This window comes from Trachypithecus francoisi, unplaced genomic scaffold, assembly GCF_009764315.1.
Source record: "Trachypithecus francoisi isolate TF-2019V2 unplaced genomic scaffold, Tfra_2.0 Lachesis_group14, whole genome shotgun sequence".
In the NCBI taxonomy this organism is placed as follows: Eukaryota; Metazoa; Chordata; class Mammalia; order Primates; family Cercopithecidae; genus Trachypithecus; species Trachypithecus francoisi.
This window is the reverse complement of record NW_022681459.1, coordinates 43,683,609-43,697,750: the sequence shown is the minus strand read 5'-3', so window position 1 is coordinate 43,697,750 and position 14,142 is coordinate 43,683,609. Positions and strand designations below refer to the sequence as shown.

General features: G+C 47.9%; 1 protein-coding gene across 2 annotated transcripts; it reads left to right on the top strand.

Annotated features, from left to right (window-relative positions):
- On the top strand, window positions 1-10,886 carry TMEM211 (transmembrane protein 211). 2 transcript variants are annotated; one of them, XM_033233045.1, is made up of 4 exons: window positions 1-124; window positions 6,466-6,582; window positions 7,549-7,687; window positions 10,255-10,886. In XM_033233045.1, the coding sequence occupies exons 3-4, from the start codon at window positions 7,561-7,563 to the stop codon at window positions 10,515-10,517; spliced, it is 390 nt and encodes a 129-aa protein (XP_033088936.1). In that variant the 5' UTR covers window positions 1-124; window positions 6,466-6,582; window positions 7,549-7,560; the 3' UTR covers window positions 10,518-10,886. The 2 variants fall into 2 exon arrangements, with proteins under 2 accessions (XP_033088936.1, XP_033088935.1); XM_033233044.1 differs by having other exon boundaries at window positions 41-124; window positions 6,365-6,582; window positions 10,255-10,725.
- The last annotated feature ends 3,256 nt before the right edge of the window (window positions 10,887-14,142 follow it).

Below are 14,142 nucleotides of genomic sequence, written 5' to 3'. Positions count from 1 at the left end.
CATTGTTCTACAAGCTAAATTCTTCCTCCAAAGGAAAGGAGAATTTTACAAGGTCACAGACGTGGATCCAAAGCCGGAGCCTGAGCAGAGCTGGCCACGTTGGAGGGTCTTGACCTAAAGTGTGGTGAGTCTGGAGGGAAAAGTGACCTGAGGTGAGTAGTGGGGAGGCAAGGAAACTGGGATCGCATGAAGCACTGCTCAAGGGCTGTTAGGGGCTTCGGGGAGACCATGAGCCTCTGAAATGACATACAACTGTGTGTGCGTGTTTGTGTGTGTGTGTATGCGCATGCATGCTATTATGCATGCTTGCTCGTGTGAGAGTGCATGTGGAAACATCCATAGTTTTTTTTTTTGTGGTTTTGGGGTTTTTTTGAGTTTTTTTTGAGACAATCTTGCTCTGTCGCCCAGGCTGGAGTGCAATGGTGTGATCTTGGCTCACTACAAACTCCGCCTCCCAGGTTCAAGTGATTCTCTTGCCTCAGCCTCCTGAATAACTGAGATTACAGGCGCCCACCACCATGCCCAGCTAATTTTTGTATTTTTAGTAGAGACAGGGTTTTGCCATATTGACCAAGCTGGTCTCGAACTCCTGACCTCAGGTGACCTGCCTGCCTTGGCCTCCCAAAGTGCTGGGATTATAGGCGTGAGCCACCGCACTGGGGCAACATCCACAGTTTTAAATCATCATCTTCAAAGGAATGCATCACCCTCCAAAGGGTTAAGTCCCACTGACCTTCCTTTTGTAGATGGGGAACCTGAGGCTCAGAGCCAGTACACAATTCGTCCTAGGTTTGCTTACACAACCTCACACTCAGACACCACCTCCACCTGCCCTAGTAAACCTGTTCCTTCTGCAGGTTCTCTGTCCGGGGTCAAAAGCCTAGAGGCATTCTTGCCTCTTCACTTTGCCTCACACCCCAGGCCTTCTCTATTAGCAAATCTGATCAGCTTGACCTTTGCCCTTCAAAATCCATCCAGAATCTGCCCACTCTTTGTCCTCCTCCCCTGCCCCTACCTTAACGTCCATCCACATCCACCTTTGTCTCTTGTCTGGCTGACGAGTCACATTCTGAAGGCTTCTCCCTCTGCTTCCCTTCTGCCTGTTCTCCACCCAGGAGCCAGAGTGGTCTTTTGAAAACCTAGGATGGTTCGGCCAGGAGCGGTGGCTCATGCCTGTAATTCCAGCACTTTGGGAGGCCGAGGCGGGCAGATCAGGAGGTCAGGAAATCGAAACCATCCTGGCTAACACAGTGAAACACCGTCTCTACTAAAAATACAAAAAATTAGCCGGGCGTGGTGGCGGGCGCCTGTAGTCCCAGCTACTCGGGAGACTGAGGCAGGAGAATGACGTGAACCTGGGAGGCGGAGCTTGCAGTGAACCAAGATTGTGCCACTGCACTCCAGCCTGGGCAACAGAATAAGACCTTATCTCTACTGCAAGTTCCACCACTCTTTCCTATCCTCATTTCTTCTAGTCACATGGGCCTCTTTGCATCCTCAAATGTGCCAAGAGCACACTCACCTCAGGGCCTTTGCACCTGCTCCCCACTCTGCTTGGAATATTCCTCTGACACCTCTCCATGTGGCTCCCTCCATCACCTTCTTCAGGCCCAGCTCAAAGGTCACCTTCTCATGGGGCTTTCCATGACCATCCCCCAATTACCCAATCACTTGCTATCTCCCTCCAACGCTTCATTTTTCTTTAGGGCACTTATTGACATCTAGCATATTACATATTGACTTGCTTATTTCCTCCCTGTCTCTCTCCCTCCAGAGTCTATGTTCCATAAGGAGGGGCTTTGCCTGTTTTCCTCACTGCTGAGTCCCCAGGACCCAGAACAGTTCCTGCAACATTGTAGACACACAATAAATACTTGTTGAATGGATGAGCACATGGACATATTGCTGTATCTTGTGGGTCTGTCTTGCCCACAAAACTCTAAGCTCCTTGAAGGTGGGGACTACTTTCTGTTCACTACTGTATCCTGGGGGTAGGGGGTTAAGGAGTCACACTGAGCTGGGCACATTAAAGTTGAATGAATGATTGATCAACCCCTCCAGTTTATAGAGAAAGACACAGAAGCCAGAAGAAGAAGGAAACTTGGCTTGACACATCAAGTCCCTAGCAACCACCTCTAAACTCCCAATCCCATTGCTCCTTCTGAGATTCTGCCTTCGTGTGGCTTCTCTGGAATCATCCGTGCCCCTTGGGCAGGGCTGTCAGTAGAGTTGACCATGGCCTAACCCTGGGCAGCTCTAGTAAGCCACTGGGTTCGTTGGCCTTTAAATTAAATCCTTAATATCGCTTTGGGCTTAGGGCCCAGAACCCGAGCTTGATTCCCTAAGTATGAGTCTCAGTTCTATGGCTTGCTTCCTGAGCCTCAGTTTTGCCATCTGTAAAATGGGAACAGTGATAATAGTATCTACCTCATCAGGTGGCCACAAGGCTTATAGGTAATGAGTGCTTACCTATGCAATTGCTTAGACTGAAGCCTAGTGAGCGCCCAGAAACTGTTGACTGCTATTAAAAGTTAAGCATTGAACCAGAGGAGAAAATATTCAGTCCCTTTCAAACTTCCCTTAGGTGGATTCCAGCTAATTGCAGTCTGGTCGGATGTGGTTTCGGGTTATAATGCCTCATTTAGGTTTCTGGGCACCTGGACGGTTGGCATGATTTTCCCAGGTGACATTGAGCATTATCTGGAGAACAAAACTCCTTTCAAGGTGAGAAACGCCTGGACAGCCACTAGCGCAGCCAGAGAGAGGCACAATCATAGGCCTCAGTGGATTCAGCTCTCCCAGGCTTCCTGGCTGGAATTACACCCCTCAGGATCTTGCCAACCCAAAGGAGAGGCTGATTTTGGTGTAGGGAAAACAGCAACAACACACACACAAAAAACCAAAAAAACCAAAAAAATACCATCTCCTCTCACTCAAGGGAGCACGTTTCACTTGCTGGCGAGCAGCCACGAGGTTTTTCTCATCTCAGGGTAAAAAACCCATGCAACTTGACCCAGACGCACTTGCCCAGGTTTATCTCTGCCTCTCCCCCTACAACACACACACACACACACACACACACACACACACACACACACTGTATCCCCTTGAAGCTTCACAACAACCCTCACTCCCATTTTCCAGAGAGGTGAGGCCATCTGCCCAAACTCCTACAGATGGGAAGGGGAGGATCTGGGCTTCTCTGCCTTTTTCCATCATATCACCCTGTCCACTGACTGATCCCAACACTACCCCTAGTCCAGATTAAGGGATTCATAATCTTGTACAGATGCAGAAACTGAGGCCCAGAGCAATGGAGCCACTTGCCCCAGGTACCGCACCAGGGATATGGTGGAGTGGTTGGTTGGCCTCCAACCCCAGAATTCCCGCCATGTTTAGTGGGTGGCTGGGCTTAGTTGGCCAAGGTGAAACCCAAGGTTGTACGGCAGGGGCCTGGCAAAGCTGCCCAGGTGCCCTTGGCCTGGTTGGCAGCTCAGCTGCTTTTGACCCTGAGTGCCCTTGGGCAGGCTCACCCTTTCAGGCTTCCTTTCTGGCCATCAAGGGCGGGATTGGCTGTTTGTTAGCAAATCACCTTCCAGCCTCAACCATGCCATGAAACCATGTCTATTATTATTTAAGTAAGACTTGACTTTACACTGACTTGCTTTTTTGTTAAAATACATTTGAATTTTGGCCAGGCATGGTGGCTCACGCCTGTAATCCGAGCACTTTGGGAGGCCGAGGCAGGCAGATCGCGAGGTCGGGAGATTGAGACCATCCTGGCCAACATGGTGAACCCCCCATCTCTGCTGAAAATACAAAAATTAGCTGGGCGTGATGGCTTGTGCCTGTAATCCCAGCTACTCGGGAGGCTGAGGCAGGAGAATCGCTTGAACCAGGGAGTCGGAGGTTGCAGTGAGCCGAGATCGTGCCACTGCACTCCAGCCTGGAGACAGAGCAAGACTCCATCTCAAAACAAAACAAACAGAAAACCAACATTTGAATTTCCATTGGAAAAGCAGTATCATGCCAAAAAAAAAAAAAAAAAAGAACAATATATGCAAAATCAAACCACATTCACAGATTCTCACTAGAGTCTTGCTATGAACTGAATATTTGTGTCCGCTCAGAATTTATATTTTGAAACCCTAACCTCCAAGGCTGATATTAGGAGGTGAGGCCCTTGGGATCTGCTTCAAGGGAACCCAAACCAAGATAAGCAGAACAGGTGTACACATGACAACATGAATGCATCCTAAACCCATGTTGTTTCAGTCCAGAAGTAAAAGGCAGAATGCAAAACATGAGATAATACCACCTGGCAGCCTGGCCAACATGGTGAAACCCCGTCTCTACTAAAAATACAAAAATTAGCCAGGTGTGGTGGCACGTGTCTTTAGTCCCAGCTACTCGGGAGGCTGAGGCAGGAGAATCGCTTGAAACTGGGAGGCAGAGGTTGCAATGAGCTGACGTGGCACCACCGCATTTCAGCCTGGGTGACAGAGCAAGAATCTGTCTCCAAAAAAAAAAAAAAAAGATAGGCCTGGCGCGGTGGCTCACGCCTGTAATCCCAGCACTTTGGGAGGCCGAGGTTGGCGGATCATGAGGTCAGCAGATCGAGGCCATCTTGGCTAACACGGTGAAACCCCATCTCTACTAAAAATACAAAAAATGGCCGGGCGCGGTGGCTCACGCCTGTAATCCCAGCACTTTGGGAGGCCGAGGTGGGCGAATCACGAGGTCAGGAGATCGAGACCACCCTGGCTAACACGGTGAAACCCCGTCTCTACTAAAAATGCAAAAAATTAGCCGGGCGTGGCGGCAGGCGCCTGTAGTCCCAGCTACTTGGGAGGCTGAGGCAGGAGAGTGGTGGGAACCCGGGACGCGGAGCTTGCAGTGAGCCGAGATAGCGCCACTGCACTCCAGACTGGGCAACTGAGCAAGACTCTGTCTCAAAAAAAAAAAAAAAAAAGTAGCCGGGCCTGATGGCGGGCGCCTGTAGTCCCAGCTACTCGGGAGGCTGAGGCAGGAGAATGGCGTGACCCTGGGAGGCGGAGCTTGCAGTGAGCCGAGATCGCGCCACTGCACTCCAGCCTGGGTGACAGAGCGAGACTCTGTCTCAAAAAAAAAAAAGATAATACCATCTGCAGCAATGAGAAATGCATGCATACAGCACCACACCAATTTTGCAAACCTAACTCCACACAAAATGACACACATTAAATGATTAAAATAAAAAAACAAGGTGGCTGCTATAAACAGCATCTGTGCTGCTTGAAACCAGCTTGACCAATATATGGAGACCCTGTTTCCACAAAAAAAGAAAAAAAGGTTTCTAATAAGCCACATGTGACGGAATGTCTCTGCAAAAAATTAAAATAAATAAAAATTAGCTGGACATGGTGGTGTGCCCCAGTACTCCCAGCTATTTAACAGACTGCGGTGGGAGGATCGCTTCAGCTCAGGAGTTTGAGGTGGTGGTGGCTATGATCATGGCACTGCACTCCAGCTTTTTTTCTCTTAAAGAAAGAGAAAGAAAAGAAAGAAGAGAGGGGATGGGGAGGGAGGGAGAGAGAGAGGACAGAGAGAGAGAGAGAGCAAGCAAGCAAGCATATGCGTGTGAATTTTTTTTTTTTTTGAGATGGAGTCTCGCTCTGTTGCCCAGGCTGGAGTACAGTGGCACAATCTCAGCTCCCTGCAAGCTCCACCTCCTGGGTTCATGCCAGTCTCCTGCCTCAGCCTCCTGAGTAGCTGTGACTACAGACGACCGCCACCTCGCCCGGCTAATTTTTTGTATTTTTAGTAGAGATGGGGTTTCACCGTGTTAGCCAGGATGGTCTCGATCTGACCTCGTGATCCGCCCGCCTCGGCCTCCCAAAGTGCTGGGATTACAGGCTTGAGCCACACGCCCGGCCTATATCTGTGTGAATTTTTAAAAAGTGCCCTGTCTGGGTAGAAGCAGCCCTTTTGAACAGGGGAGGCTTGATGGGCTGAAAGAATGGATAAATGAATGAATGAACAAACACATGAATAAATGAAAGTATGGACAGAATATGAGAAGATCCTTGCATGGACCACTGAAGATGATGCACCATGCAGAAGGTAGAGGGGCAAATGTTCAAAGGTCTTTAAGGGCTAACATCTATTCTAGGACTTGGGGGTTGTACTTCTAGAATTTGTTAGGACAAAGTAACCCCCACTACCAGACCACAGTTATTAGCACCTCCCATTTACATCTCCAGGCTCAAGAGGGGCTGATGATCTGATCACAACACCAGGTCCTTGGCTAGGGAGCACCTCTGCCAGCCCGTTTCTCTCCTTGTCCCTGCAGTCTCCATCAGTCATCTTCCCTGTTGACCCCGAGGTCAGCAATACTTCCTAATGTTCAGCAGCGTGTGGGTAGCTCTGGGGCTCTCTCTGACCTGCACCTCAGCCCTCAGCCTCATCTCCCCTGCCTGGTTCCAGACCCCAACCTTCTCCTTTGGCACCCTCACCTACTGCTCCTGGCCTCAGGGCAACAGCTGGAACCAGAGCTGCACGACCTTCAGTTCCCTGGAGGATATTCCTGACTTTGCCTGGAAGGTGAGAGCTGGTTCACCAAGTCACCGGTCTTCAGGGGCTCGGTTAAACTCATCAGGGTAGGAAAGCTGGCTGAGCGGAATTCGAGGAGGCTTTCCTCCCTGCCTGGGTGTCCCAGTGGCTATGAATTTGCCATTACTCTCCTTAGAACTGAGCACAGAGGTTCTTCAACCTGACAGCCCTTCAGAAACAGCTGTGCAACTTTGCAAAAATGCCAAGTTCTGTGCTCCACCCGGAGCCCATCTCTGTAGGCGTGGAGTGGGGTCTGGCTACTGATAATTTAGCAAACTTGCAGGATGATTCCAAAGGCAGCTGCCAGCCAATATAGCACCTTCGCGCAAATTAGGAAAAGGTGTCCCTTCTTTAGGATACTCTACTGCCATCTGCTGGAATTTCACTGTAATCAGTTTGCAAATCTATGATGGCCCGCAATGCGCCTCTGAGAGTTGTGCAGTGTACAGCCTGCACACTCCTACCTGGCCACCCTCTAAACACTGTTAGGTTTAAAAGTGAAAGCTAAGGTGTTAAAGTCCCTGTTATGATGCACGTTGCCAAAATCAACAATGGGGAGAATGGGAAAGGACTCCTAGTCCAGCACGTCTAAGGAAGAATATACAGTCTTCAAAATTGATCGTTACAAGGGTGATGTAACGGCAGCTACCAGGTGCCTCTCCTGATGATCCTGACATGTAGCAAGTGCTTAATAAAGGTACTATATGCTGGTCAGTCAATGTGGATCTTAATTCTGGCTCTACCACTTAATTACCCATGTATTCTGAGGCAAATGACTTCAATTTCTTGGACTTACTGGACAGTTTATTTACTTGGACAGTTTCTTTCTATGTAAAATGGAAATCGTAATAGCACAGACCACATGCTGCGAGGGCTCAGAAGCTGGCCAATGAGCAGAGGGAGCATCCACCTGCCCCTGTCCCAGCCAACACCCTTCCTTCTGTCTCTTCCCTGCAGGTCTCAGCTGTGATGCTCCTCGGAGGCTGGCTCCTGCTGGCCTTCAGTGCAATTTTCCTCCTGTCCTGGGCTGTGGCCCCCAAAGGGCTGTGCCCAAGAAGAAACAGTGTTGCAATGCCGAGGGTGCAGGCAGTGGCAGGTAAATCCAATGCACAGGCACATAGTCCGTGCTCTAGACATATTTATGGAATGAATGAATGAATGAATGAATGAGTCTGTGAGCAGAGCCTGGCCTCTTGGGTCAGATCTCAGAGATAAACCCTAAGACTGTTGACTATTCCTGGTCCTTTGGCAAGCCAGAAATCAGGGGGAGGGAGAGATGGCATCCTTAGTGTCACCCATTCCCGCTATTAGCTGACCCAGTCTTAACAATCTATCCCCCTTTGTTTCTCTCTCATCCATCCACTTCATGTCATCCTTACCAGGACCACCATACACAGTTGGGGATGTTGTGCACTGTGCAAGCATGCCCAGCTGAGAACTGAGGAGATGCTGAAATCTAGCCCATACTTCACTTGCTAAACTGTGAACCTGCAAGACTGCATCTCTCGAGAAGAGTCACTTTTCTGTAATTTATACATAGCTTTTGAATGTACTAGCCAGGTCTTCATTGCAATCCTCATTCAATTAATGCTCCATCATTTCTTGCCCGGATTATAGCAATAAGCACCTCACAGGTCTCACTGCTCTCACTCCTCCCCCTTAGGGTCTATTTGGCCACACACTGGACAAACGAGTCCTGTTCAGTTGACATCAGATCGTGCCACTCAGACTGGCTTATCCACCCTCCAATCACTTCCCATCATACTCCGATTAAAATCCGAATTTCTTACTATAGCCTATGAGGCTCCACCTAACCCAGTCCCCAGTCTTTCACCAACCTCATCTCTTCCTTCCTCCGCCAGCCTCAATGTGCTCTGGCTATTCTGATTTGCAATCTGTTGCTCATATATACCATGCTTGCTCCCTCTGCTGGACTCCTCTTTCCCCAGATTTTTGCAGGTCTTGCTACTCACTTCATTACGGGCTCTGCTCAGATATCACTGCCTCCATGAGGTCTTCCATGACTTCTAGCTAAGGGAGCTTCCCTCTCCTTAGATTCTCCATCTTCTTACTTTGTTTTATACTTTTCATAGCATATACTTACCTGAAATATCGAATCTGCCTACTTGATTATTGTCCCTCTTTCTCCAAAGAACATCAGTTCCATGAGGACAAGGACATGTCTGTCTGCCTTGTTATCACCAGCCCCTAGCACAGTGCTTCATACATAATAGGTGCCCAATAAACATTTGCTGAGTCAATTGATGGAGACATGATCCTTGTCCTAGGCTTGCTTGCAGTGTCTAGTTGGTTGGGGGGTTGGAGGGCATCAGTCAATGGATATTTCACATGATGGGGATGAACAACGGATGCTAGAAAAAACTCCAGGAAGCACCTGACCCAGTGTATGGATGGGCCCAGTGTATGGATGGGTTAAGGCAAGCTTCTTGGAGGAGGTCCCACCTGAGCCAAGTCTGGAAGGATGAGTAGAAGTTAGCCAAGAGTACAAGCAAGGGCATTTCTGGTAATGGGAACACGAAGAACAAAGGCATGGAGACAAGGGAGCAAGGCAGCATGTTCAGGGAACTGAAAGTAGACAAGGGTGGCTGGAGAGCAGCAAGGGAGGCCAGGGATCTTCTGATTTCTGTTATGAGTGCCTTGGAAGCAAGAAGGTGTCCAGTCATTTCATTAGTATCATTAATGTCCACTGCAACACCTCCAACAGTTTTGATGAATGAACATGTGGTTGGATGGGTAAGCTGGTGAATGAATGAATGAGTGTGTTGACAAGTGGATGGATGAACTGATGGACGGATAGATGGATACATTAGTGGATGGATGGATGGATGGATGGATGGATGGATGGATGGACTGGTGGATGGATGGATTGGTGGATGGATGAATGGACAGATGGAAGGATAGGAAAAATGGATAGAATGGAATATAGTTGGATGGATGTAGGATGAGGGATGGGTGGATGGGTGGATGGATGGATGAGTGGGAGGAAGGTGGCTAAGCAGGCAGATGGACAGATGAATGGATGAGTGAATAAATAGGTGGATAGAGGGATGGAGAGAATAAGTGGAGTTGAACATGGTTGAGTGGATGGATGAGCAGATGGACAGAAGGGTGGGAGTGTAGTTGAGAGAGTGGGTAGATAAAAGGAGAGATGAGCCAATAAATAAGTGAATAGATGGATGGGTGGGCTAGGGAATTGCATACATGAGTGGGTTGATAAGTGGATGGATGAACAATGAATGAATGGGCGGATATCTTAGTGGATAAGGAAAATGGGCAGACTGGATGGATGAATGGAAGACGAGGGTGGATGATGGGTGGGCAGATGGATGGGTGGGAGGCAGGTGGTTAAGTAGGGATATGGATAGAAGGATGGATGTGTGAATGGATATGTAGATAGAAGGACAGAGAAAATAAGTGGGTAAAAGTATGTTTGAATGGATGGGTTAGTGAATGGACAGATAGTTGGAAACATGGTTGAATGAGTGGGTGGATAAAAGGAGAGATTAGCCAATAAATAAGCAAATGAATGAATGGGTGGGTGGATAGATGGATGGGTGGATATAGGGTGGATGAGTCGTGGGATGGAAAGTTAGTGAGGTTTCCCTTGGCCAACACATTGGCTTTCCTTCCTGCTATCTCCAGCTACCGCCATGATTATGGGTCTGCTGGTTTTCCCAATCGGCCTTGCCTCCCCATTCGTCAAGGAAGTCTGCGAAGCCTCCTCCATGTATCATGGTGGGAAGTGCCATCTGGGTTGGGGTTACACGACCGTTATCCTCAATGCAGTCCTGGCCAACCTCCTGCCCATCATCAGCTGGCCCCACAGGACCAAGGTCCAAGGGAGGACCATCATCTTCTCCAGGGCCACCGAGAGAATCATTCTTGTGCCAGAAATGAACAAATAAAAATCTCCTGGGAGGAGCACAAACAGCACACTCCAGAGTTTTATGAAATCATCATTCAAATCCCACCTCTGCTCCTTCTTGCTGTGTGACTTCAGGCAAGCCACTTTACCTCTCTGGAACGGTTTTTTCTTCTGGAAAATGAAAGTTGAAATCATACCTACCTCATAAGGTTGTTCTGAGAATTCACTGGAGATACTCTATGTAAATAAAGCACTTTGCACCATGTCTGGCACATAGTGTTTAATAAACATTGGCTACTATTATTATAATCCTTACCTCAAGGACTGTGCTGAGAATTCAACATCTTTATGAAAACTGCCCAGGCTAATTCTGAGCTCATGGCTATCACTCAAAAACTAAATTGTTCAATTGGCATGTGCATATTCTCTGTCCCTTCTGTTTTTATAATTCTTCCTTGTTTTAGAGAATTTGAAAATTATTTATTTTCTCATCAAATATTTAGTGTCTATTATGTACAAGATTTTGAGCCAATGGGCTGGGTGTGGTGGCTCACACCTGTAATCCCAGCACTTTGGGAGGCTGAGGCGGGTGGATCACGAGGTCAGGAGTTCAAGACCAGTCTGGCCAATGCGCTGAAACCCCATCTCTACTAAAAATACAAATATTAGCTGAGTGTAGTGGTGCATGCCTGTAGTCCCAGCTACTCAGGAGGCTCAGGCAGGAGAATTGCTTGAACCCAGGAGGCGGAGGTTGCAGTGAGCTGAGATCACACCACTGCTCTCCAACCTGGGCGACACAGCAAGAGTCCATCTCAAAAAAAAAAAAATTTTTTTTTCAAGCTAATGTTGGGTTGGGGAGAAGGAGTTAAGGACCTGACTCACCCCTTATGCAAACAATCCCATTGATGTGGAAACTACACTGTTACTTGGGGGCCTTCAGAATCCATTTCCAACCTCTCTCTTCAGGCTCTTTCTTGTCACCCACCCAACACCTGTGCCTCTCCTTCTGGCCACAGTGAACTTCTAAGCCCACAGAAGTCCTCTTCCTGTGGCAGGCCAGGTCTCACCAAATACAGGCCTCCATAACAACTATTTCAGTATTGACTGAGTGGTTAAGTTTAATATTAAAAGCCAGTGCCCTTATACAAAGGCTGGAATAGAACAAAAGCCCACCAAGAGTTTTGTCTAGACCTTTCCTGGGCCTCAAAGCATGACAAAATCACAAAGGAATTCTTAACAGCACCCATTTTAGGATTAAACAAGTTTTACTGGGGGTCTGAAGAAACTCCCCAGGCCTTCACAAGCAAGTTTACTGGAGGTCTGAAGGAACTCTCCAAATCCCCGTGATTTAGCAGGAGACAAGATAAGGGTAATTGCCCCATTACTTGGACCCATTTAGATTAAGTACATTTACTGAGGCTCCAGAGGAAGGTCTTCAAGACTCAGACCTTAGTTATAGATTAAAAGAAATTAATCACTTATTTATTTATTTATTTATTTATTTATTTATTTATTTATTTTTGAGATGGAGTTTTGCTCTTGTTGCCCAGGCTGGAGTCCAATGGCATGATCTCAGCTCACTGCAACCTCTGCCTCCTGGGATCAAGCGATTCTCCTCCCTCAACCTCCCGATTAGCTGAGATTACAGGCATGCGCCACTGCAGCCAGCTAACTTTTTTGTATTTTTAGTAGAGATGGGGTTTCACCATGTTGGCCAGGCTGGTCTTGAGCCTCTGACCTCAGGTGATCTGCTCACCACAGGCTCCCAAAATGCTGGGATTACAGGCATGAGCCACTGCGCCTGGCCCACTTATGTCTTCAGATGAATGCACACTTACACATAGACGTATAACTTAGAAGGTATATAAGCTCTAGAAAACTTTGTAATTTTGAGTTGGTCTGGCAATAATTTCCAGGCCTTCTCCCTGTAAAGGTTACAGAAATAGAAACTCTCTTTCTCCCCAGTTCATCTGCATCTCATTATTGGGCCATGACAAATAGCAGCCTGACCCTCAGTTTGGTCCAGGAACATTCCCGCCTCTACAGCTTGGCATGTGCTGCTTTCTCTGCCAGGAGTCAATCTGTTGATTTCTCCTGTGTTGACGCATTGCTCTTCTTTGGGAGCAGTACCCTAATCTTCCTATAAAAAATGACCCACAGTTGGCAAGGCACTGTAGCTCATGCCTGTAATCCCAGCACTTTGGGAGGCCAAGGCTGGTGGATCATGAGGTCAGGAGATCGAGACCATCCTGACCAACATGGTGAAACCCCGTCTCTACTAAAAATACAAAAATTAGCTGGCCATGGTGGCGTACACCTGTAGTTGCAGCTACTTGGGAGGCTGAGGCAGGAGAATCACTTGAACCTTGGAGGCAGAGGTTGTAGTGAGCCGAGATCGTGCCGCTGTACTCCAGCCTGGCGACAGAGTGAGCCACTGTCTCAAAAAAAAAAAAAAAAAGACCCACAGCCACTCTGTGGCCACCTTGGGCTTTAAGATGGATAAATGAGCCCTTCTGGCAAATCCAGCCTGGTCAGAATGACTGATACAGAGTTGGGCATGGGCTCTGTGGAAGCCAGCATGGAGGAGAACAGAAGCACGAGATGGAGAGAGGTGGAACTCTAAGAACTTCATTTGAACATCTGGACCCAGCCATACCTGACTCCTATCTGCAGGAGACAAGGTCATAGGCAGCTCTAGGCTGGCATCCCCTAGTACAGTTGCTCCAGAGGAAACAGTGAACTTCTTTTTCCTCTCTTGGTGTATATAAATCCCAGGGGAGGAGTCTGATCAGCCTGCAGTGGGTCATGTGCTTACCCCCTGGGCAGGGAGGGCCATGTCAGGAGTCTCATTAGAAGGTCACTGTCACAGTTCCCCAAAGTTGAGGGGGTGCTGGTACCAGAAGGAGGGAAGGATGCTGAGTAGGCAGAAACATTCAATGGTCAGTTCTCTCTTTAACGGAGTCTTTCTTATTCCAGTTTCACAGAAGTGAAAATCGAGGCTCAGAGAGGTGAAATTATTTGCCCAAGGCCACACAGCTGATCAGCAGCAGAGCTGGGATTTGAATCCAGGTCTGTCGGACTCTGTAGTAGATGCAAAATAACACTTGGATTTGTTCCTTCTGCTCCCCCATCCATCCAGCTCATCATAATCAAACTCTTCTGGCTTCAAACACCCACCCAAGAATATACACGAACAACCCCCAGGAGTGATACCATTGTTCTGAAGCCACATAGATCACAGAGAACGCAGCTTGTTATTTATCTTGCAGTACGAACAATAAGAAGAACTTGACTGCTTTTTAAAACAGAATAGAACAATAGAAAAAAATTAATAGAAAATCTAGGAAGATACCACAAGGGGTTCAAATGGACTGAAGGACAGTGATTCATTTCACGTGGTTCATTTCAAGCACTTCAATGCAAATCAGTCTCATGTGGGAAGATTCCTTAAGCCTCGGGCAGATCTCAGTATAAGGAGGGGCAAGTGGAAGCCAGCAAGTAGAAACTCAAACTCAGTCTGCACATCACCTACTGGTGCTTGGAACATGCTGCCTCTTCTCTGTAATAACCTCACTATGGCCCCCGAGTTTCTTAATTTTCTCTTTGAACTGTTTCAGCAATGCCAAAGGTAACGATTCTGCAGCCGGTAAAGCGAAATCAGTTAG

What these genes read in the sequence shown, in the direction of transcription:
- TMEM211 (XM_033233044.1), top strand. Translation starts at nt 6,382, where the DNA reads ATGTTCAGCAGCGTGTGGGTAGCTCTGGGGCTCTCTCTGACCTGCACC. An exon ending in TTCCTGACTTTGCCTGGAAG is followed by an intron (nt 6,583 to 7,548) that starts GTGAGAGCTGGT and finishes TCTTCCCTGCAG; the next exon opens with GTCTCAGCTGTGATGCTCCT. An exon ending in GAGGGTGCAGGCAGTGGCAG is followed by an intron (nt 7,688 to 10,254) that starts GTAAATCCAATG and finishes TGCTATCTCCAG; the next exon opens with CTACCGCCATGATTATGGGT.